The following is a 22489-nucleotide window of genomic DNA, read 5'->3' as shown; positions in this document are numbered from 1 at the left end:
ACTTAATGTTACGTGTAATAAAACAAAGTGGATTTATATAAAAGCCAAGAGTTGACATGGTGACAAAAATGAGCAAAGTGGGATTTAAGTTTTTTAATTATTTAATATTATAGACTGCATCATTTAGGAAAGTTAACAGCTGTAGATCAGGCCACAAAAGAAAAAGCAAAGAAAATTAAAATATCCTTAAGTTCCATAATTAAAAAAATCTAAATGATTTGTACTTCATAGGTAGAAACGTTACAATACATGTGTCATATAAAATATAAACAACCTAAAGTTAGGTGGCTTTTACAACACAAAGTGATATGCGAGAGTAGGAAATGAAACGAGAGAAGTGCACCTGCCCTCCTTCCCGAAGCTGACAGATCGTCTGCTCCGTTTTTGCTATCCAGACTGAGAAAATGATCGATCAGATTGACGACAGCGTTCAAACAAGCGTTTCCTGAAGAAGAAGCGAGCAGGTCAGCGTGCGACCTGCAGCGCCGCACACACCCGTTAAGGCAGCAGATGGAGCGCAGTGCTGGGGGGGGAACCTTCCTGCGCTTCCCACTTGTGTGGCATGCAGAGGGATGGCAGCCCCCACAGCGCGCACACATACACCTTCATACACATGCAGTCAGCTGCTCGTTTAAAGGGAGAACAGAGGAACCCCACACACACTATGGTCGTGTTTCCATAATCGGTGCAGATGCCTTGCACCGACCAACAGCAGCTTGTTGCCGTGCAGGGAATGCTGGGATGTGTTACGGAATGGAATAGGGGGATGGGGGGAGGGAAGCGATGTGGGGTTGTTGCCCTAAGGGGACAGAGACACGTGCCCACAGGAGGGCCCTGCTCACTCCTGGGCCGTGACAACGCTGCCCTCTGGCGCCACCTCCAGCTCCGATTCGGCACTGCAGTGACAGGTGGGGGAAGAGGGCGGAGCCTCAAGGGCTGGACTGCCGGGAGAGGCTGCTGGAATGGAGTCCGTGGGCTGTGGCGCTTGCATGGCCCCGCCGGGCCCCTGACCTGGACCTGCCACGCCCTGGACTCTCTTGCTGAGCTCGTTGCGCTCCGTCTGAAGCGCCCGGCACAGCTTCTCCAGCCGCTGCACCTTCCCCTGCAGGCCCTCCAGCTCTTTGTCCCGCACTGTCTTCTGCGCACACACACAGATAGTGCCATCACTAGTCTGTTTGCACATCCTCCACCCAGCATCACCGGGGCCTGTACCTGCCCCGTCCCCTCCCCCGAACGATCTCATCTCCGCTCTCGGCTTCCACAGCGGCGCACAAGTAGTACACTGTCTCCCACACCACTCATACAGCTTCCCCAGTAAATGAGGTCATTTACCTACAATTATATAGTAGTTGCTGGGAATTCACTGCAGAAAACAAAGGGAGCTAAACTTTTTTCCCCTCTTGTCAACCAGATATAAAGGCAAGAGAGAGGTGAGCTCTCTTCAGTGCCACTGTTCTACATACTTTTTTAAATTAAACTAAATAAAAACAGCTCCTTCAGACCACACAGACTACTGTAGTGTCTCCACACACACACACACACACACACACACACACACACACACACACACACGGGGACAGTCCACCAATGACCCATTACCTCCTCCGCCATCTCCAGGAGCGCCTTGTTGCTGCTCTCCCATCTGGAACGGTACATGGTGGTTTCCTTCTCAAGCCTCTTGATCTTCTTGGTCATCTGCAAGAGCTCAGGTGTGAGATCCGCCCCATGTTTGAGGGACGGAGAATTGAACCGTGACGGCAGGAAGTACCGGGTGCGAGCTCACCTTCTCCATCTCCTGTTTAAATGTGGTAAACACCTCGTTGCTTTTGGAAAGTGTGTTCTGGAATTCTTCAAACTTCTCTGTGTATAGAGAGAGCTGGAAAAGAAACACTAATGAAAACACTTGGAGATAATGAGTATTATTATGCGCCAAATCATTTATGATATGTTGCAGCTACAGGTCATTTTTTCACAATCACACAATGCAGGTTAGCTTGAAGCGCTGGGCGTTCTGAGCCAACGGTAGCACCGTGAACAGACACCCTGCTGTACAACGCCAAGCTCCATACAGCGGTTTCTCCTCACCTGCTGTTTCAGGTGGACCTCCTGTTGCTTCATCAACTCGCACATCCTCTGCGACTCGACAGCTTCCTTCAGCAGCTGCGGACAGAACGGCGGGGACAAAATGAGAGCGGTAACGCCCCCGAGAGGAGTCTGGCAGGAGCCACAAAGTGCTGCATTGACGGCTCCCTTCACCGAACCTCTAACTCACAAAGAGAGACAGGATTTCTCCTAGAACCTCTGGGAGCACAAAGTCCTGCTCTTGGGTCAACCTGCACAGAACACCATCACCGCTTGTAAAATGAGAAGCTTTTCCTTGGCTCCATAAAACAGTATCAGCATCTAAACCAGCATTTCATTTACATTTATTTATTTGACACTTTTCTACAAAGCACCTTCAAATGAACTCTATGTAGTGTTATGAACCCACACACCTTATTCACCACGGTGACTTACACTGCTAGATACACTACTTACAGTGGGTCACTCATCCATACATCAGTGGAACACACACTCCCTCTGTCACTCACACACTATGGGTGAACCTGAAAAGCATGTCTTTGGACTGTGGGAAGAAACCGGAGCACCTGGAGGAGACCCACGCAGACACGGGGAGAACATGCAAACTCCACACAGACTGAGCAGGGATCAAACCCACATCTTCTTGCACCACCCAGGCGCTGAGAGACAGCAGCGCTACTCGCTGTGCCACCATGTCGCTCGGCCAGCACTGGTCAGCAGGGGGCTTAGCGGTTAGGAGTTGGACTATTGACCACAACAATGTCAGTTCAGGTGCAAATGATCCCAGCAGCGGACAGAAACTGGGCCCCAGGGCAGTGACCCCTACAGCTGTCTACTCCTCTCTCGGGGGGACCACTCACAAAGTCCTTCTCTCTCTGGTGGCGATCCTCCGACTCCTTGAGTAGCTCCTGGGCCTGTCGCAGCTTCGCGTCCACCAGCTGCTGCTGTAGGTCCTTGTGCTTGAACACCTTGTCAATGTGCTGACGGGGGGAGGAGAAGAGCGCAACACTGCTGAGCAACGAGTCAACATTACCCCGACAGAATCGAAGGCACAGTGTTTAAATGCGTGTGATGTATTTGTTAGGGCGTTGCAGCGGCACCCTCTGCAGGCAGGCAGGCCATTGCTGCTAACCGCTCACCTCCTCCCGCAGCTCGTACTGCTCGATAAGCTTCTTCAGCTTCTCGGCCAGCTCCATGTTCTCCTGCCGCAGCGCTGCGTTGCGCTCGTTGTGCTGCTCCATCTGCGCCTGGATGTCGTTGAGCGTCACCTGGAAATGGGAGGTGACCTCCTTGCGCTTCTCCTCCTCCACGCGGGCACGCTGCACCCCATCCTCCTGCAGCGGACACCAGACACACCCGTCACCCGAGGGAGCGCTCGCGTCCGGGTCGCCGTCCGAACCGCCTCGCCCGCGTACCTTGAGTGTGCGGTTGTGCCTCTGCAGCTCCCGGCACAGACTCTCCAGCTTGCTGCGGGCCAGGATGGCCTTGCTGTGCTCACTCCGCAGCTGGTCTTTCTCCTGGATCAGCTGCGTTTGCTTGCGCTGCAGGACCCGCATCTGCTTCTGGGCGTTGCGGTGCTCCTCCAGCTGAAACACAGCCTGCGGTCAACATCCCTTTGCCCTGCGATCATACCGTCGAGGACCCTGAACGGCCACGGGGAAAACGTTCAGCTGCACTGCAGCACAAACCTGCATTTCCCAGCTCGCGCTGCTTGGCAAGACCAACATTCCAGAGTCGCCAGCAGCACGGCAAGCATCACTGCCGTCCTACGCATTCCTCCGAGACGTCTGAAAGAACGCAGACCCTCGAACAGCTGGCCAACACAACGCCTGTGTACATCAGACCTTGCAGTGTTGCCCTTCGGCTGCCTATATGAGGCGGTGTGTAAAATGCAGCCCTGAGTGCTGCTCGTGCGAAAGTGCGATGGATGCGTTTCCTTGGCGCTACAGGAAAGGACACGACCTCTCCAGGTCGAGGGAGGATACCATCCTGTGGTGGCAAACTAAACCCCTGAACCCCTAAATTACTGCGGTAAACATCCCTTTCCTTACACGTCAGTATTTGCCTCGGAGAGGCAATTACATTTAGTTTTAAGTTAAAAGGTACAGGGTAATGTTGAATCAAGACGACCAACTGATACTCTGTGTAGCACCTCTTTCCTCCAGACACGACTTTGCACCGGGTAAGGAATCCCACACAACCTCTAGATAGACCATATCGAATTCGGACCCGGATCCCGAACAGGAGCTGTGTGGGAACAGCGCAACCTGCCGCGCTACTTCCTTTACGTAAAGCTCTCACACTTAGTTGGGACTGAAAGCGACAACGCAGTTCAGTCCAACGCCCGGCAACTTCAGTGCTTCGTAGGGTTTCTGCAACGAAGCCGCTGTCCATGCTTGCGGTGCGTTAACCGCTACGCCCCACCCGTGGCGCCCCTACACTCACCAGTTCTGCGTACTTCTTGCAGAGCCCAGCGAGCTTCTCCTCTGGCGTGCTCAGGGTGTTCAGGGTTTGCATCAGGAGCGTGATCTCCTTCCCTGTTCAACGAGACGGTGCTCCTTAGACCGCGGCACATGCTCTTACTACATGGTCGTCTCGCAGACACTCACCCAAACCCTTGACCTTCTTCTTCTCCTGTGCTTTCTTCTGCTCCTTGTCCGTCATGCTGCCGTTCAGCTTGGGCTCCTCCGACTTGCCGTCATCTTTCTCCGCGAGGCCGTTAAGCTCAGTGCCATCCATCACGGGCCTGTCCTCCCCCCTGCCGCCATCGCTGTCCCCAAGGCAATAGGTGCTCAGGATGTCCTCCAGCTGTCTGCTCAGCTCCTCTGCCACGTCAGCCGAGCCTGGTAGCGCTGTCGCTTCATCTGCTGCAGAAGTGGGGATTGATTAAAATCCACATCCAGCTACCGGACGGAGACGTCGTGCACCCCGCACCCCCCACGTCAGGCAAAGTCCCAGAGCAGGGGGGCTGCTTACCTCCGGTTTTCACCTCGGTGTCCCGCTGCAAGTCGGTCCCCTCCGGGCTCCCCGGGACCTCCTGAAGCTGCCCGGCAGAGCCGTCCCCGCTCGGCGACTCGGCGCTCATCTCTGGCTCCTGAATCTCGCTGTCCTGCTTCTTCATGTCCAGCTCTGAGAAACATGGGACAAACACGAGGTGCGGCATCCAACAGGTTCAAGGCAATGATGACTTGACACACACACACACACACACACACACACACACACACACACACACACACACTTTAAAAGTGGAAGTTACCCGAGCACCGCTTACTAAAAGCTTATAAGAGCGACACGCCTGTAAACTGACGTCGGACGGACAAGTTCTCCAGGTTTTCAGCTCCTTGTCTCTTGCCGAAATGGACAGTGGGACAGATGACAGGAGACAACAACAGGGGACGACAGGAGACACGCGAAGACACGGTGCAACACGCGATTCTACTCACTCAGTCGCGCGAGGACACGAGGCGCAAGACGAGACACGAACGCGCGCGCCCCCCCAGAGTCCCAACCAAGTCTCGCGCGCTGACGAGCATCGCCGATCGTGACCGAGCGCGCGCGACTCCGCGGACAAACTGTCAAGTTTGCGGGCCGAAGCGAGGCCTTCGCACAATTCGGGGCGTCATTTTGAAGCGACGAGGTGCTCCGTAGCAGCGCGGGAAAGTCGCTGCGCGCGCGGTGAGGTGAGGCGAGGTGAGGCGCTGTGAGGCGCTAAGGAAACCGAGCGCAGGCTGAGGCTCGCTATTAACTAGCTGGACACACGCCGACGAGTTATAAAAGCGAAACTAGGGTGCGAGCAAGTCGGGAAATCACGCGCACACACAAATAAACACGAGCACGGAAGAACACTCGTCATAAGACGTTTCTTCGTTACGACACGGACACTTCAACTGAGTTTTTACCTCAGCTCTCCAACAGCCACAGTAAACAGACTCCAACTGTCCGCTTTCCTCTCTGCCAACTGACACAGGAAATACCCGGAGTGGCGCCCTCTCTGATTGGATAATCAACGATGACGTATAGACGTCCGGAGCAGGATTTTTCTGCATGGGTATGGGAAATGTAGTCTTCTTTGTGGACAGGAGCGCTGACCGGTGACACTGAACTTAATTTATTACGTTACATTTAATTTAGCAGGCGCTTTTCTCCAAAGCGACTTCCAATGAACTCTATGTAGTGTTATCAGCCCACACACCTTATTCACCAATGGTGACTTACACTGCTAGATAGTACACTACTTACACTGGGTCACTCATCCATACATCAGTGGAACACACTCTCTCTCTCTGTCACACACTATGGGGGAACCTGAACAGCATGTCTTTGGAGTGTGGGAGGAAACCAGAGCACCCAGAGGAAACCCACACAGACACAGGGAGGACATGCAAACTTCACGCAGACTGAGTGGGAATCGAATGCACGTCCTCTCGCACCACGCGCTGAGACAGCAGCGCTACTTGCTGTGCCACCGTGCCGCCCTAATTCATTAGTTCTGATCCCTATATAAATTAAACTGCATCAGCTTTAATAAACATATACAGCCTACTGTAGCCCTAAATGGTGATTAGTAGCACATTATGAATTCTATTACCTCTCTAAGTGAAATCTTAAGCAGTGAATCTTTAATGAAAAGTATATACTTTAACACAACATATTCAAAAAGCCACAGACTATTTCTCTAAAATGTAATAGCAGAGATTACAGAAAAAGCCAAAAATAATGAGTGCAATTATCTTACAGCCCATAACAGCATGTAGCTATGTGACAATATTAATACAGGTTTTTGAACTAGAGAACCTCAGATAACCCCTGCAAGCCCTCATGAAAGTGACATCACACATTTTGCTGGTAACATGCTCAGTGTTGTAGAGATACTACTGAACCCGTGCCATTTGGTTGAGTTCGTAAACACTGGGACTCGTGTTACGACGGCCCAGTCATGAACTTTCAAAGATATGTTTTTCTGATTGCTTTCAGTTGTGTTTTCTTCACCCATCCATTTCTGAAAATTCCTTTGTAAAGAAGACCTGTAGTGATCCGATTTTGTGTGGTCAGCCAACAGCAAAACACACCCCAACAGGAGCCCATGACCACCTAATACATCTGGCTTCCAGTGTTCACAGCCTGTTAGGTGTTCCTGGATGTCACTGAGTAATAAGATGATCACTGCATGTTTGTGGGATTAACTGGGTCAACAACTGGCACTGAACAGGAGATTGTGGAGACAATGTTTTTTTTTTTTTTTTAAACTGTCTAACCCACCACTAAAAACCAGCAGTATATAAATAGGTAAATAATTTTAAGTAGGTTAGGATACAAACCTTCCCTTATAAGTAACTTAGAAGAAAAGTGTCACCTAAATCACTATATAACAAGGTAACCCAACTTCCTTAGAAGTTTCAGCTTCCTTGTAATTTTACAACTTTCAACAAGTACCTACACAGTGGGAACTAACCCTTATTTTTGGTAGCTCAATATTTTTATTACATGACGACTAGTCCTTACTGACTGCATGTGGTGCAAGGGGTTTTGAACATTTATTCAGAAGTTGTAGTCAACCACCTCTAAAAGCTTGCAGGTTTAAAAAAAAAAAAAAAAAAAACCACATCATCTGCAACAGGATTCATTTTTATTGTTCATAATTTGTAATGCTGACAAAATTTGTATTCCCATTTGTTAATCATTCAGCATTTATGTTTATCAGTGTTCATGTTTGTGTATCATGTTCCGTATGTGTACATCAGTTCGTCGTCTCTCATTCATACTGTCGGTAAAGTCAAGTCAGTCGCAAAGGAACATGGGCGAGAGCAAGACATCAAAATAAATAAAACTAGAAAAAGGAAGATATCAGAGGACCAGAACAAAGTTTATGGGCTGTCCAGTTGTTTAAATAGAAGTTTTTTTTTTTTTTTTTTATACATATTGATATGATACAAACATTTTGAAATGTAAACATAGTTGTGGTCAGCGCTAAGAACTCGTAGACCATCATTAGAAATTTTGGATCAAGACAAAAAGATGGATCTCTCTGCAGTGGATTAGTTTCAAACCTTACAGGATCCAGGACGGAAGACAAGTTAGAAGAAAATTTTCTTTAGACAGCAGAAAGTCATAGACATGAGACATTTTCAGCACCTCCCAGAAGTCATTGCAACTACATCATTGGGGGGGAGAGAGGGACATTGACATTTGTGTAACAGACTACACAAAGGTGAATTTTCTGGTAAGCCTAAAGAGCCAGTATTTTCAAGAGACTCATGTAGCTGTATGAGCTTAATGCCTAGTCTGAGCTGTGTAAATTCAGAAGGTAAAACACACAAAACCTTCATCACTGCCTCCTACATGCCAAGCATAGCACACCGTAGACCATGCTACTTTGACATGAAAAGAATTAAATAAAGCTGGTAATTTAGGAAAAAAATGAACCAATACAAGTGGCCTTCTGGTGTTTTGACATTAAAACAGTCAATTGAGTTGGGTCATTTCAGTGTCTGTGTGATTTTTTTTTTGGATAGTTATTCTTGGTGGAGACATGAGGCTAACAAGGACCATCAACCATTTGGCTCCTGAGTTCAAGCTTGGCAGGTGATGTCCGTGAACATGTTAACCCCAAATGACCAGGTTATGCAAATATGCAACAGTGTTTCATGAGTCATCCTCTGCAATTGGGTAACTAAAGAAGACAGACTGCAATCCATGCAATTCTCTACGGGACATGGCACAGTTTGGGCAAGGCCTGACAGAGGGGCTCTGACATGCAAGAGCTTGCATTGTTGCATATTTGCTTCCAGAATATTACATTTTTATACATGGGGAGGGGGGAGAAAAAAAAAAAGGAAAAAAAACTGAACACAAACACAAACAGTATTGGCTTCGGTCTGGCAAATGTCAAAAAAAAGACTAGCCCAATAAAAATAAATAAGGAAATAAGAACAATTCCACCTTAAATGGTTAAATAATTCCTCTATTCTGACCCAATAAACGAATTTAGTGCACAAACAGTAAAGAATGCTACCGCTCTTTATAGAAACTGTAGCAGGTGATTTCAGGTAAACTTTATCATCAGGTAAGGAAATTAAGCAGCAATGCACATATGTTGTGCACATTCAAGTAAAACACAAGAAGTCATAAAGACAGATGATGCAAATCACCCTCAAGTCTTTATTGGTCGGATTGGCACTTTAGTGAATAAGAGTGCATTAATTGCTTTTTTAATTTGTTTGATCCACTCTTTATCCCATTGGTCTTGTAAAGAAAATTATAAAATGGAACAAGATGCTGAAAGAGCTTGAAATGGCACGTCCTCACTGTCACTCTCACACCATTAAGAGTTCTTCACCAGCTTCTCCCTTCTTTCAGCCCTGTGCCTATTTTGCAGCTCTTGTTCTGGGTAGCTTACATTGCTGCTTGAAAGAAAGAGACAGACAAGTCCGACAAACCTAATTGAAATCAAATTACGTTCATCAGGAGGGTTAAAAAAGAAACTATACAGAGATTGCCATACACACTATACACACTGGTTCAAAAGGGGTTTAGGGGAGGGGGAGAGGAAAAAAAAAAAAAAAAAAAAAAAAAAAAAAAAAAAAAAGTATAGATGGGTGGCTACAGTAGAAGAGCCTCACTCCCATTTTGCATAGTTAGCACAGAAACCTCAGCTCATGGTGGCAGGTTTGGAATCAGGACCAGGAAGAACTCTTTGCTCCAGGAGAAGGACCAGGCAAGGGGAAGCGAAACAAAAACAAACCGACACTTCACACTATAAGGGCAAACGTGCAACTGAATTTACCATATTCAAATAGTGTCATTTTTGGATTTCACTGAAAGGGGGAGGGGGCTTAAAAAAGAAAATGGAGGGAAAGCGACACCACACATTGTGCTTGTACCAAACAAACAATCAGGTGATTCATCTTGTCTGAGGCTCTGATGTTCCAAATTATACCCCTCAGACTAGTCCTTCTGTGGATACAAAGCCGTACAACTCTGGTTCTGCTATTTTTAAATCATTGTTAAATAGAATACTGTTTCTGCTAATAGTAATACAAAAAATTCCAATGTGAAATAATTAAGTTTCTCCGAGAGCCGCTCATAGGGCATCGTGACAACACTTCTATCCCAGAGCTTGCCGGTTCAATATGGCTGACAGTAGGGAATTCTGGGATCGTTTAACCCACGGAATCAACTTGTCCTCCAGGGTGCTGGCGAGTGCTGGGTCACCAGCATTTTGGTTTGGTATCGGCAACTCAAACAGAAAAGAGGGGTTAGCAAATCAACTGTCTAGCTGCAAGCGATCGACTGGCAAGCTGAAAAGGGAAGGTGTGTACGCTCCCTGGCTCACGAGGCACGTCCATGCAGCAGCCGGTTTGACTTGTGTGTGGAACCCATCGACTGCAGAATGAACGCCACCAGCTCTGAGGCGAACAGAGCACAGGACAGTTCCTTTCACACGAAACTCCCGTCAGTCAAAGTCACATCAACCAGTGTTTGAACCGTCCACCCCGTCCCGTCCCACCCACTCAGAAAAGACCCCAACTGCTCAATCTCACAAAGCATCCACTGACTCGAGTCTGTATGGTTGTGAGGTAGAGAAAAAAGCTTCCATAATACCAGGAGATATGAGGACTGCACTCCCTCTGTAATACAAAATCCAAGACAGTCACAGTTTGAGAGGTAACTATGGGAACACTACACTAAACCTTTTTTAGTACAGGAAAAACCCTATTTTTTTCCCTTTGTAATTCCCTGATACGAAATACCTCTCCCCCCTCCCCTGAAGTCAAATAATCTCAGAATATGGCAGAAAGTCAAGGCAAATCTATATCAAAGAACTTAGAACTGGTCAAGGGCGGGCAGACAGACAGCTAAAGGTTAAACAAGGAACAGAACAAAAAGCCAGGCAAAGATGTCCCTTTGAGGACAGATTATGGAAGCAATTTTCCTCTTTTGTGTTGTGTAAACCTTGCAAGGATAAGTGTGTTATGTGTCTGCTGGTCTCCTATGCATGTGTGCAACTGGTGTGTACAACTGGTGTGTGCATTCCCCCCCCCAGTTTTTTTTTTTTTTTTTTTTTCCTTCTCTGTTATATCTGTCACAAAACAACTTTCCCCTCACCAAATCTTGGCTGCCTTCAGCAAGACAAAACAGGAAAATGATATATTGAAGGGGGGAGGAGAAGGGAGAAAAAAAAAAAAACTACATATGGCAAAGCTTTAATCAAGGGAGAATAAGCAAAGAAAAAAAAAAAAAGTCAAAAAAGCAGTGGTTTGCATTAAAACTACCTTATGCAACCGTGTTCTTCATTCATATTCAGATAACGGCTTGAATGCAACACTGCTTTTGGACTAAGAATCAACAGGTGTCCTGCATTCAAACTCTTTCATTGCACCACCACTAGAGTATTATGAATGGATTCAGTGGTGAACAGCTCAATTCCACTCGAGGTGGTTTTCCTCAGCCCCATATATTCCCTACGGCTCTATCCTACATGGAGGCTACAAGCTACATGAGAAGCCTCATACTTTAGCAGTATAGTTAAGTGATTCTGCAATGAAAATGCAAACAAAAACAGAAGAACCCCACACAGTAATGGTCTGTCATCCTTACCCATTTAAAGGTGAGAAACTCTTGGCCTCGCTGCTCACAGGAATTAGTCTTTCTTATATACGTAGGTGGGGCGATGTCACTGTCGCCTCCGCATGTTTTCCAAGCAAAGAGTCACGTGACAGCTGGTAATATGCAAAACCATGCAGGGACCAACGCACTAAAGCTGGGGTTGGTGGGGGGTGGGGAGGGTACTAGAGCCCCTGGATTACACACTACTGCCATTTTATTTACACTGGGTAAAAATATGGGGGGGGCACAACTAGCCACAGAACCAATTAAGACTAATATGCATATATATTTCAATTAAAGAACTTTAGTTTTTCCTTATTGAAGGCTGTGAGGGCCCCCCCCCACGTGTACCCATTTATGAATATCTATGAAATGGATTTTATACCTTCGGTTTTTATGGTTATTAGTAAGACAGCACACAACAAATATCACTAGTTATTACAGCCTCAGTTCAGGTCACTAACCTATTTATATCCTTTTAAAGTCAGACATTTATGAGATATATACAACCAGCTCCTTCGAGCTACCGAAATAACCCGATTCACCTGAAACCCCGGCCCCTGAATAATAATTGTAGCACTGAAAAAAGAAAATCAAGCAAAGAAAAAAAAACAGTACTGGGGGGGGGGGAGAGGAGCAAGGCATGGTATCTTACAAAGGGAGGGGGGGAAAAAAAAAAAAAGCTTCAGTGTAACACATATGTTTAGCTCTTTTTTCAAAAGTCTTGATTAATGTTCCTATGAATGTTTAGTAAGTGACGCTGTTCAAAAAAATATATCTTTGCTACTTTGTTTACTAAAAAGGGAAAAATGCTTGATAGCATGACAGTTTTCATAATGCTGGAATGCTTAAACCTCATGCAGCCCCCCAACCCAAAAAAAATTCTAACCCAGAAATAATAAATAAAAATAAATGCATATATTCAGCTGAGGAACAAAGGTGGTGTCCACTTTATCTTATCTTAGTGGCTGGGCCTGCAGTGCTCATCCGGGTCGTGTCTGGCTGGTAAACATCTCTCGGTTCCCGGGGCCTGGCTGTGTGACATTTTCTGATTGGGTGGAGAGAAGGTGCGATGGGGTTACTAGAGCTGAAAGCCTTCCATGGGTGCCTCCTGTTGGGAAAAAAGGAACTGCTGCTGGGCCTCATCCACCGACGGTGCCAGGCTGGCATCATCCTCTTCCACGCCAAAGTAGCGCTCAATGAGGTCAAATGCCTTCTGGTAGATCTCCTGGTTCTCATGGCTCTGCAGGAACTCAATCTTATCTAAACCTGGGTGAGGAACAAGAACCATGAAATTGATTTATATAGGCTATCCCAAGGAGAAAAAAGTAAAAAGGTCTAAAGGTCTTTGGTTTAGAGATCTACTGGGGTTCCATGCAAAGGAATGTACCGTAGGCCTCCTCAATGAGACTGCAGTAGGGGTTGATACCACTGCCACTCTGCTTCGCTTCATGCTCCCCCAAACGCAAGATGTTCTCCAGCCCATTAAGGGCCACCTGGACGATTTTGGAATCCATGACTGTGAGCAGGTCACACAGGGGCTTGATGCAGCCCAGATTCACCAGGTACCTGTGGAAAGGTACAACGGAAAGGAGTGCGTTAAGATAACAGTACCTGGAATCAAACTAAACCCCATTTGGCAAAGTCAGCCTTGAAGAACTCTACACAGTAACGTAGACCCCTGGTGCAACTGTTTGTGTCTTCCCCGTGCTAAAGTAAAAGCAGTGTGTGTTGCAGAGCAACACCAGAACTGATCACCCTTTGGGGATGACAATTCACATGCCACTGACTAAAATGTGACTTATTGGTATATCTACTAAAATCTGATACCAAAGATTGTAGCTGCAGAATCTGAGTCATTACAATTATGAAGTTATCTTCAGAAGTTCGGATTGTATACAATTACAGAACGCTGTAATCTCTAGACCCGAGGTCCCTTTCGGCCATGTTTATAGCTAGGCTGAAGATGGAGGAAAGGAAAACAAACGGAGAACAGAGGACTTGGCATCAAAGCAGCATCTGAAGATTATAGTGATTCTGAAGACCAGAAGATGGTGTGGAGACCTCAGGCATTCTTTCACAACCTTTACAGCTCCTGTGGTCTGTGCCACATAATTACAATAACATTCATTTTCTCTAACTTGAGCAGCTTTGACAGCTTTTGTATGTTCAAAAACAACAAAAGTGGATAAATGACCAAATGTGCATTAAGTACAAAGGCTGTACCTTGTTTAGACTCACGCCACTCATAACCCTTGAAGTGCTCACCTGATCTGCTCAGGTGTACCACCTGACGTTGCATTTGTGATCGCCCATGCTGCCTCCTTCCTTGTGCGGAACTCTGCCTTCTGCAGGATGTCGATCAGCACAGGGAAGATGTTGGCATCTATTACAGTCTGGAAAAGTATAAAAAAACAATTCAACCAGGTAAAGGTCATCATGAAATCTAAGGTGGCCAGAAGCCAATGCTGAGCACCAAATGGGCGGTTCAACTTGACAGGGATGTCTCCACAATACCTAGTCTCTAAAGCAGTCTGAGAATGGTGGGGGGAACACGGTAGGACAAACTGTATAAAATAATGAATGCATCGCTTAATCGGCCCGTGGTACCTGTATCTGAGCCCGATTCCCTGCTGTGATGTTGGAAATGGTCCAGCAGGCCTCTTTACGGATCGACTCCTTGGAACTGCTCAACAGGTGCAGGAGACAGGGTAGGGCGGAGCAGTTCAGCACCACCTGGGCCAAAAATGGAAATATAGGTGATTGGGAGAGATTTGAGGATCCTGAGCACATTCCCATAAAAGTAAGCTACTCGCTGCACTTGCACCAAATGCGAGAACACACCTGTGTCTGGATGTCATCCCCTGTGACAATGTTCCCCACTGCTCGAAGAGCTGGTGACGCCACCTTGTGGTCCGTGTGCCTACATGCCAGATGGAAAAAGGAAGGGGCATCAACATCCACAGAACTGTACACAAACATCAGGTAAAAACACATTTATCGACTGACTCCTTACATCAGCAGCTCCACCAGACGCCGGCAGACACCGGAGTCAATGACTGCTTGGATCTTCTCGTTTGGCCCATCGGAGAGGTAGGACAGGGCCCAGCATGCATCAGCCAAGAGGTCTGGGTCGCTGCTGAAGAGTAAGCGCGACAGCACTGGCAAGCAAGGTGACACCTGTGCAAAAAGTGTTTTAAAAAAAAAAAATGAAAATGAAAACAGACTACAAAAAGGTCAGAGAAATACCACATTGATGATGAAGAGGGTTCTGTGACTTAAATACAGGTGGTCCTTATGATCTTATGCGAGATTGAGCTGAGCAACACTGAACTTGGACAGAATGTATGGCACTTGAATGGTTAAGTTGAATGTAACACTAAGCTGACTGCTGACCAGGTGCTCCTTACCAATTCCATAAGCAGCTAAGATGTACTGGCAAAAAGGTGTTACTATACCGAGTGACTGGACTCAGAACTGTGCGTCTCTGTACCTCTGTCTGCTGGTGAAGTACAGCTCAAAGTAAACAAAAGTGCACATTACAAAGCAGGAAAACATCTGCTACATGAACATATAAAAATACCAGGAGCCTGGAGAGCTCCACGAAGGGGCTGAACTATGGGCCTTTTTGGACGGGAAAGAGTGGCGCAGCAGACTGTCTCTTGGCTGGGGGGCTCCTCTACATGCCTGGAGATTCTAGTGTATTTATGACCCGTGATTTAAAAAAAGTATGATAAAGAACTGTGGTTAGCACAGAGATTCCTTTTTTCTTACCCCATCCATCACACTAAGTTCAAATGTCTAATACAAGCATTAAAAAAAAAAATCATAATAAAGTTGAAAAAATCATTTATCTTGAATATGAATCTTGTATTCATCTTGAAGTGCATACAGGTGTGTGTTGATTGAAAACAAGAGGTTTTACATGGACATACAGGATGGAGGCGCAGCATTTTCTTCACTGCAGAGAAATGGCATGTATAGAAGCCATAGGATTTAATATGTTCACCTTCTCTCCTTCTTTCACACCTTCTGCAGTCTTTTGAAAAAAATGTACGGCAGCTTGTACAGTTTACAACCCACCATCTGTTGCAGTGCAATTCGAACTGGTAAGCTAGCTTTCCTTCAATGAAAAAATACAACGGCAAAGTCTGTTAAGTGAAGACTGCCAAGTCGGGGACCTTCTGTATTTTAAGAAAGTTAACACGTGTAACAAAACTTGGTTAATAAGGACCTGATGCAAACAAACCCTACAGGCACTTCAGGAATCTGTGCATTCATGTGAAACAGCAACTACTAATGAGACAGAAAAGCACATCTTGCAGAGCTTGTCTAGATGTACACAAAATTTAAAGCAGAAAAGTATTCGCAAAACTGAAATGTCTCCATACTGACATTAACCTCACAAGTCAAACATTTCCACTTGACAGCAACTAGGTGCCTGTTTTACATGAGAAGACAGTATAGCAGGTACAGGTTACCTTCTCAAAGTCTGGTGGTGGACTCTTCCCCCGGCACAGATTGGACAGCGCCCACACTGCATTCCTGGTCATTGTCAGCCGGGTGGACTTGGTCAACAACCTTTGGGGGGGAGGAGAGAGGAGAGGGGAAAAAAAAAAAAAAAAAAAAAAAAAAAAAAAAAACACATTAGTAACTGTAGCCTTAATTCTTAATCCACATTCAGACAAATGCAAAAAGACACCAATACAGTCAGAAGATGAAGCACTTTTACCCTTACAACAGAACTGTTACATGTCAAGGATTTTTTTCCTTAACATCACAAGCTGTGCTCTTTATTATCCCTCAAGTTCCTAAATCTTATGGATTGGGAGGATTCTAGGAAAACAAAACCTTCATGGAAAAATCACGATTTCACAGAAGGCTAGAACAGGTTAAGCAGAAACTTGCTATACACAACACTCATAGCAGAACTGCACTGGCAATATGGATAAATACCAGAGGCCACACGCATCCAATGAAACTGGTGTCCCAAGTGTGCGCGTATATATGCGCTTGCACATGCGCAAAGGTCTTTAGCACTCACATTAGAAGTGGTGGGAGGATGTTGCAATTTAGCACGTAGTCCCTGCATACGGCACTGTCTCCTGCGATGTTCCCAAGAGCCCAAACTGCCTAGGAGAGACAACGTTCACAGGACATTTCGTAACTGCAAACCACCTGTAATGGCCAGCGCACAGCTCAATACACATGGATTCAAGAAGTAAAGACAGGCCCACTACATCATGCTGAAACCCAGTGGATAAAAGGTTCTGAATGCATTTCTATAATATCTATGACGTTATCCAGGTCCCACTCACAAACATGCTATCATGGAATGTCATCCAAGTTACATTAGACAGACAAAAGCATTATTAATCCTGACAGAAATATGTCCAAGAGTAGATAAAAACAAATTGCTTGATCTCAGCAGGACATGACAATAAGTAATAGATTGAGATCTTTAAAATACATTGTTTTCATAGAAGTAAACAGTACCATCATTCAGTCTGTTGATGTAAATCTCTTTGCAAACTCAGTGGCATCAAGTCTGATTCACAGAGGAACAGGATGGGATACCTGTTCCTGCACATCTTCGAAATCGGAGTTGAGCAGGTCTATGAAGATAGGCACTGCTCCAGCTTCGATCACGATCTTGGTCTGATGGGATGTCCCCGAGGCGATGTTGGTCAATGCCCAGGCTGCCTCGAACTATAGACAGACACAGAATGCCTCAGGTTCCAGACCTGCTACCATGAGCTGCCATCCCCCATTTGACACAATGTCACAGGCGCTTTGTCTCACCTGTAGTGTGCAGTTGTTGCTTTTCTTTAGGAAGTCCACAAACCTCTCCACAACCCCGGGTGTGCTGATGACCTCGTCGATGGGAGGATTGGGCTCTGTAGAGGAAGATTCAGACAAAACTGCATTAAAAGCAGCGGATTAACTGGTTCAGATGCCACTAACACTCAAAGTGGAAGAAAGGGGCACTTAACCAGTGAGCTCATAAACTTAAAAAGTTATATACCCTTTGACAAGAGTTTTCTGAACTTCTGCGTTGTAGCAAGCTGGAGTTCCACATCTTCTGAAAACAACATTTCAACCATGTCCCTTGTGATGACCCCTTCCTGAAATGACACCTACAAAAGATGACACACCGTTGTTGATTTGGAATGGTAATCAACTTATGCCCTCAAAAGAAGCAGATGACACTGGAGCAGCCACATGGCTAACACCAGTCAACTACACTGACGGTGTTGGACACCCTAAGGGGTTCAGAACTTCAACAATGAGGTCAAAACCAGAATCTGACAATTTAATGAATTAAAAAAGGTTGGGCTTGCCTGTTCATACTCCCCACTGAGTACAGAAACACTCACCCCTGTGGTGGGGGAACTGAAGAAGGAGTCCATCACTGGACTGTCCAACATGCTCGCCTCTTCATTCAGCATCTCCACATTTCTCCTCTTGAAAAGCTACCAACCAGAAGAAGTGACCATCAGGACACACACATCCACCAGACAAGGAGCTGGAGCCTTCCCCATTATTCGTTGTAATATGGTAGCAGCGAAGGAAAAAAAAAAAAAAAAAAAAAAAAAAAAAAAAGTGAATGACTTCCGAAAAAGCTGCTCAAGCCCAACAAGACAGTCAGGCAAGCCCTAAAGTGGGCCGATGGGAAATCCAGAGACGTGTAACCCACTTAAAGGGCAGACAAGAGGAGGGGAGCTACAGGTGCCCCAAAGCTACCATCTCGCTTTACCTGCTGCTCCCGCTTCTGCTTTCTGAGCTGGATGCCCTCCTCCTCCCGCCTCCGCCGCATTTCATCCAGGTTCAATGCCTTGTTCTTGTAGCGGTTCATCCTGTAGTTGTCCTTTGCAGGGCTTGTTGTGGTTTCTGCAGCAAAATTAAATGTCTCATCTCAATAGAGCACTATATAGCTGTTGCAGTTCCTTACAGTTCAATACGAACAGGAATGGCAACTTGGATCCCAAACTGATTTCATCTCTGGAAGTGACAGAAAGGTACACTGCTCCTCTGACAAACCCAATCCTTCATTCTGTCTGATTAACAAAACATCAGCAAAGATGAGAGTTGACCAACAACACTGACAACCAGACAGTACTCCACCTCAGCCCTTTCAGACACACAAGATGGGAATGCATGTGCCAATTGGCCTTCTCCAAAGGCTCTGAATGGGACAATCCGGACAAAACCCACCTTAAATGCAGCGGGGATTATGGGATGTAACAGGCTGGCTACAAACTGTACAACTGAGAGCAGCATTAAATCACACAGAAAACGGTTAAAACAGAAGAAACTGTGTCAAGCGTGTTTAAGCCATGGACACACCGCCTGCTGCTCTGCATGTACATCCCCATACTCCCCGCTTGGGGGCAGATGCTGACTCCCAGCCCCTCCCGCAGCAGGCAACAAGCATGTTGTTTTGGAGGGGGGGGCTGACAGAACAAACGCGCTTATTCAGGAGCTAATCGCGGTGCACAAACTGCCCACTCTCAGCATTTGTGCATTGCTGCACACCTCATGGGTCCTGAGTCACTGTGGACGGGGGGGGGGGCACACCCCTGGAGCAGTCCCAGAGGCTGGCATCCAGGAAAGCCAATACCAAAGAGGACAGGAAAAGTGCAAGAATACCATGGTAAAATCAATATGGTCATTACACACAGTACAAAGCCTTAGGGCTTTTTGGATGGTTCCATAGTTTCTCCAAATCCAAATTTCAGCACATCGATAAACACCACGCTGCAGGAGCAACATACGAGACGCAACACTTCAGGAACATCATGTAGCTGAAATCACATTAAGAGAAAAGCTTTTTTTTTTTTTTAACCTCTCCAGGAACAAATGCTGGGTGGGAACAAACCAGCTCCGAGTCCGTGTCCTTTCTGCTGTTGCCAGATGGCAAAGCCGAGGGCTTACGAATAAAAATGGAACCGGGCTGCTTAATTTGTTCCGCTACGTTCCTCCGCCAGGCACGAGAGGAAACGATTACATTCCGTTATATACGGGTTCCGGACCTAACGTATCAAAGGAACAACGGAAGGGCCTGTCCGCGGACCCGAAGGAGCCAGCCGATCTGAACGTAGCGCCTTGCACCGTCACGGCGCGGGACTGAGGAAGCAACACGCCTGGTGTCAGCCAATGCACTTAGCAACAACCCCTGTTATAGTGCAGCGTCACATGGGCATCACAAATAGAGCAGTGACCAGCGTCACCCCCCCGGGGACTATTTTGGACAGACAGGCAGGCAGCAATGACTTGGCTTCATCTTCATGAGGAGAGGTAGGAGCCACCTGACCGTGTGTGTGTGTGTGTATATTCTACATACCTACCATTCAAACATACTTTACACAGCAACCCTGTTGGTTACTCCACTTTTAAGTCCATTTACCCTACGGATTAACCCCCCAGAAGCTTTTACTGCTATTTAACACAGCTTTTAAAGAGTTTATCAAACGCCTCGATTTGGATGTTACTTCATTATGACAATTACACGGTAAACTAAAACTGGTCTGATGAATGAGGATCAACATGGATGGAGAGGACTCCATATGTCCAGGCCAAGTTCAACACCTACAGACCCACAGGATCATTGACGGAGCTAATCGCCATTTTAGACAGATACCCAGATTTACCACAACTTTACCCCCGATGCTGCCACTGCACTGGGTCCAAAAACCAGATACAAGTTTGTCCTAGAAAGAGAGAGAGCGCGCACTGTCTTCCTTCATCCTTGCTGCTCAGCCCAGTCCCACCATCAACTTGTAGTGTTGTGTGTACACAACCGGTACTGACACACCCTGGCCTGTGCAGTGTATTCATTCAGGGTCCGCTAAACCGGGCCGAACCGGGACACCGACCCGTTACCGTAATGATTCCACGGCACGGGTGTCCGCAGCGCACACTCACTTACTGTCTCTCTCCGTTCAAACACTCGTGGGCTGGAACGTTGCTCTCGTGCTGCACACACGCGCCTCACTACCAGGCTCCGAAGACAAGTAACGACGAAGAGGAGCAGCGAGTATGTTTCAGACACGGACGCTCACTTTCGTTACGTAGCTAGTAACTACTACTACTACTAGTACTAGCCGCTCGTCCAGGCACCACTCGTTTCTACTCGCGTCGCGGCAATTTACTCCACCCGCAAAGCCCTGCGTGTCAATACATTGAATTTGCGAGCAAGTCAATCCACAGGCGCGGGTTCGAGATGCAAAACGAAGGTGTTATTTAGCCGGCGAGCCGCTAGCTAACGCTAGTTAGCTGTTAGCACCGACGGCTCGCTGCCAAGCGCGAAATGAGCGCGGTTTCCAAACTAAACCATCCGCTTATAACGCGACGAAAGCCGCTAGTTTTAAGAGCTATGCGCACAACTCACCCATTGTTCCTGCTCTATCCGGTGTATGTCGGTAAATCGCAGTACTTTCCTTCCCTTTGATATTTAAACGCTAATCCCGGTTCGCTCACTGCGTTCCAGAAATTGCTGTCCGCAGACAATATGTCGGAGAAGTACGGCGACGGCGGAGGGACAATGTTAATACAGTCCGGGAGTTCCGCCTCCAGGGCGACAAACGCGTTGTGTAATTATGCACAGCCTCCCGAGCGAACTCGGCCGGTGAAAACAGTGTAAATCAATGCCATACATTCTCGGTGAATATAACGAAAATGTAGCGAACTGTGCTGCAACGCGCGTTGCAATTATGCGTCGAATAAATAGGGGAACGCTATGTGTAAATACGCCTCCACACGCCGTGGTGGTTGAATTTCTGGCATTTTTATTTAACGTTTAATTTTTTTGAGCTCTTAATATTTCGGCTGTTTTATAGTTAAACTTGGCTTAATAAAGTGGTACAACTGTAAAAAAAAAAAGAAAAAAAGTTACCCCAGCCACGCCAGTAAAGAAAAGCGCAGAATGAGGCTGTGATTCGAAGCGCTTGTTTTGTATGAAACGAACGAACAAAGTGTCGCAAACGGCCCTTTTACTCGCGATAAATTATTATGTTTTTGGTAAGTTTTGTTCTGTCTTCTAATTTTTTTTATTAAGGCGGGTGGATACTGTTCCATGAGGGTGTTTTTTTTTTTGGATCACGATTCACGTGGCCCGATTCTTAAAAAACATACAATTTTCCAATTATCACAATTTTTAAGGGTAAAAACATGGTATATACATCTCTGCGGCCTGCTTAATGTTGGCACTTTGTGAAGCTGGTGATCATGAACCAATTTCTTATTTCTCTCCGTTTATGAGTTAAAAAAAATGGTCAAATTATTAAACACGCATAGTAGGAAAAGAGCTCAGAGCAACAAGGAACACTGATCTCTAATGAACACTGAAACCCAATCAATTAACAAAAAAAGGAACATCAGTGAACATTAGGTATTAATTGTTTATTAAAGGCTCCGGACTGAACTGAGAGCTATTGATGATGGGTACCTGGATTTTCACAGCAGGAGTACAATTTGGGTGCCACCTGAATGCTACCCAAAAGAGCGGGACCCACGTGTGGCTCAATGAAAGGTGGGAAATAAAGAAATGGAGGGAAAATGGGATCCGCTGCAGCAGGCCGCAAAAACACAGATGGAAAACGTGGTGAACGGCTGAGTAATCACGCAATAAACTGTAAAGAAGGGAAGAGGTGTCCTGATGTGAGAGTCATTGCTTTTAAAAGAGTTTCTGCAGGTGGCGGAGCTGGCAGCACCGGGGGTGTCCTGCTGGTCTTTGTCCACCATCCTGCGGCAGTGATGCCGGACGACTGCAATCTCCCCAGCTCAATGTGCATGGGCA

The 22489-nt window shown here is 46.5% G+C and overlaps 2 protein-coding genes across 3 annotated transcripts; both read right to left on the bottom strand.

Annotated features, from left to right (window-relative positions):
• Positions 1 to 156: 156 nt before the first annotated feature.
• Positions 157 to 6046, bottom strand: txlna (taxilin alpha). Of its 2 annotated transcripts, none has more exons than XM_018759928.1 (11): positions 5985 to 6046; positions 5059 to 5211; positions 4692 to 4949; positions 4528 to 4619; positions 3498 to 3668; positions 3222 to 3416; positions 2943 to 3062; positions 2086 to 2160; positions 1784 to 1876; positions 1600 to 1695; positions 157 to 1138 (listed from the first exon to the last, which is right to left on the bottom strand). In XM_018759928.1, the coding sequence occupies exons 2-11, from the start codon at positions 5201 to 5203 to the stop codon at positions 839 to 841; spliced, it is 1545 nt and encodes a 514-aa protein (XP_018615444.1). In that variant the 5' UTR covers positions 5204 to 5211; positions 5985 to 6046; the 3' UTR covers positions 157 to 838. The 2 variants fall into 2 exon arrangements, with proteins under 2 accessions (XP_018615444.1, XP_018615445.1); XM_018759929.1 differs by having other exon boundaries at positions 4692 to 4946.
• Positions 6047 to 9660: 3614 nt separating this feature from the next.
• Positions 9661 to 21194, bottom strand: LOC108938915 (importin subunit alpha-7). The gene is made up of 14 exons (XM_018759919.2): positions 21083 to 21194; positions 18449 to 18582; positions 18069 to 18164; positions 17717 to 17828; positions 17494 to 17588; positions 17269 to 17400; positions 16736 to 16824; positions 16173 to 16272; positions 14708 to 14871; positions 14536 to 14614; positions 14302 to 14427; positions 13960 to 14087; positions 13082 to 13260; positions 9661 to 12960 (listed from the first exon to the last, which is right to left on the bottom strand). The coding sequence occupies exons 1-14, from the start codon at positions 21084 to 21086 to the stop codon at positions 12773 to 12775; spliced, it is 1626 nt and encodes a 541-aa protein (XP_018615435.1). The 5' UTR covers positions 21087 to 21194; the 3' UTR covers positions 9661 to 12772.
• Between the last annotated feature and the right edge of the window lie 1295 nt (positions 21195 to 22489).

The sequence above is a fragment of the Scleropages formosus genome, chromosome 23, assembly GCF_900964775.1.
Source record: "Scleropages formosus chromosome 23, fSclFor1.1, whole genome shotgun sequence".
NCBI lineage: Eukaryota > Metazoa > Chordata > Actinopteri > Osteoglossiformes > Osteoglossidae > Scleropages > Scleropages formosus.
The sequence above is the reverse complement of the archived record's forward strand: the minus strand, read 5'-3'. Positions and strand labels throughout refer to the sequence as shown.

Bases quoted from the DNA above. Each gene is read 5' to 3' on its own strand.
- txlna (XM_018759928.1), bottom strand. From the start codon at position 5,203: ATGAAGAAGCAGGACAGCGAGATTCAGGAGCCAGAGATGAGCGCCGAG. The intron at 3,063-3,221 runs GTGAGCGGTTAG...TCCCCCCGTCAG, and splicing joins AGTACGAGCTGCGGGAGGAG to CACATTGACAAGGTGTTCAA. The intron at 2,161-2,942 runs GTGAGTGGTCCC...TTCTGTCCGCAG, and splicing joins ACCAGAGAGAGAAGGACTTT to CTGCTGAAGGAAGCTGTCGA.
- LOC108938915 (XM_018759919.2), bottom strand. The intron at 17,401-17,493 runs GTGAGACAAAGC...GTCTGTCTATAG, and splicing joins GCAACAACTGCACACTACAG to TTCGAGGCAGCCTGGGCATT. The intron at 14,428-14,535 runs GTGTGTTCTCGC...TTTTTGGCCCAG, and splicing joins GGGATGACATCCAGACACAG to GTGGTGCTGAACTGCTCCGC.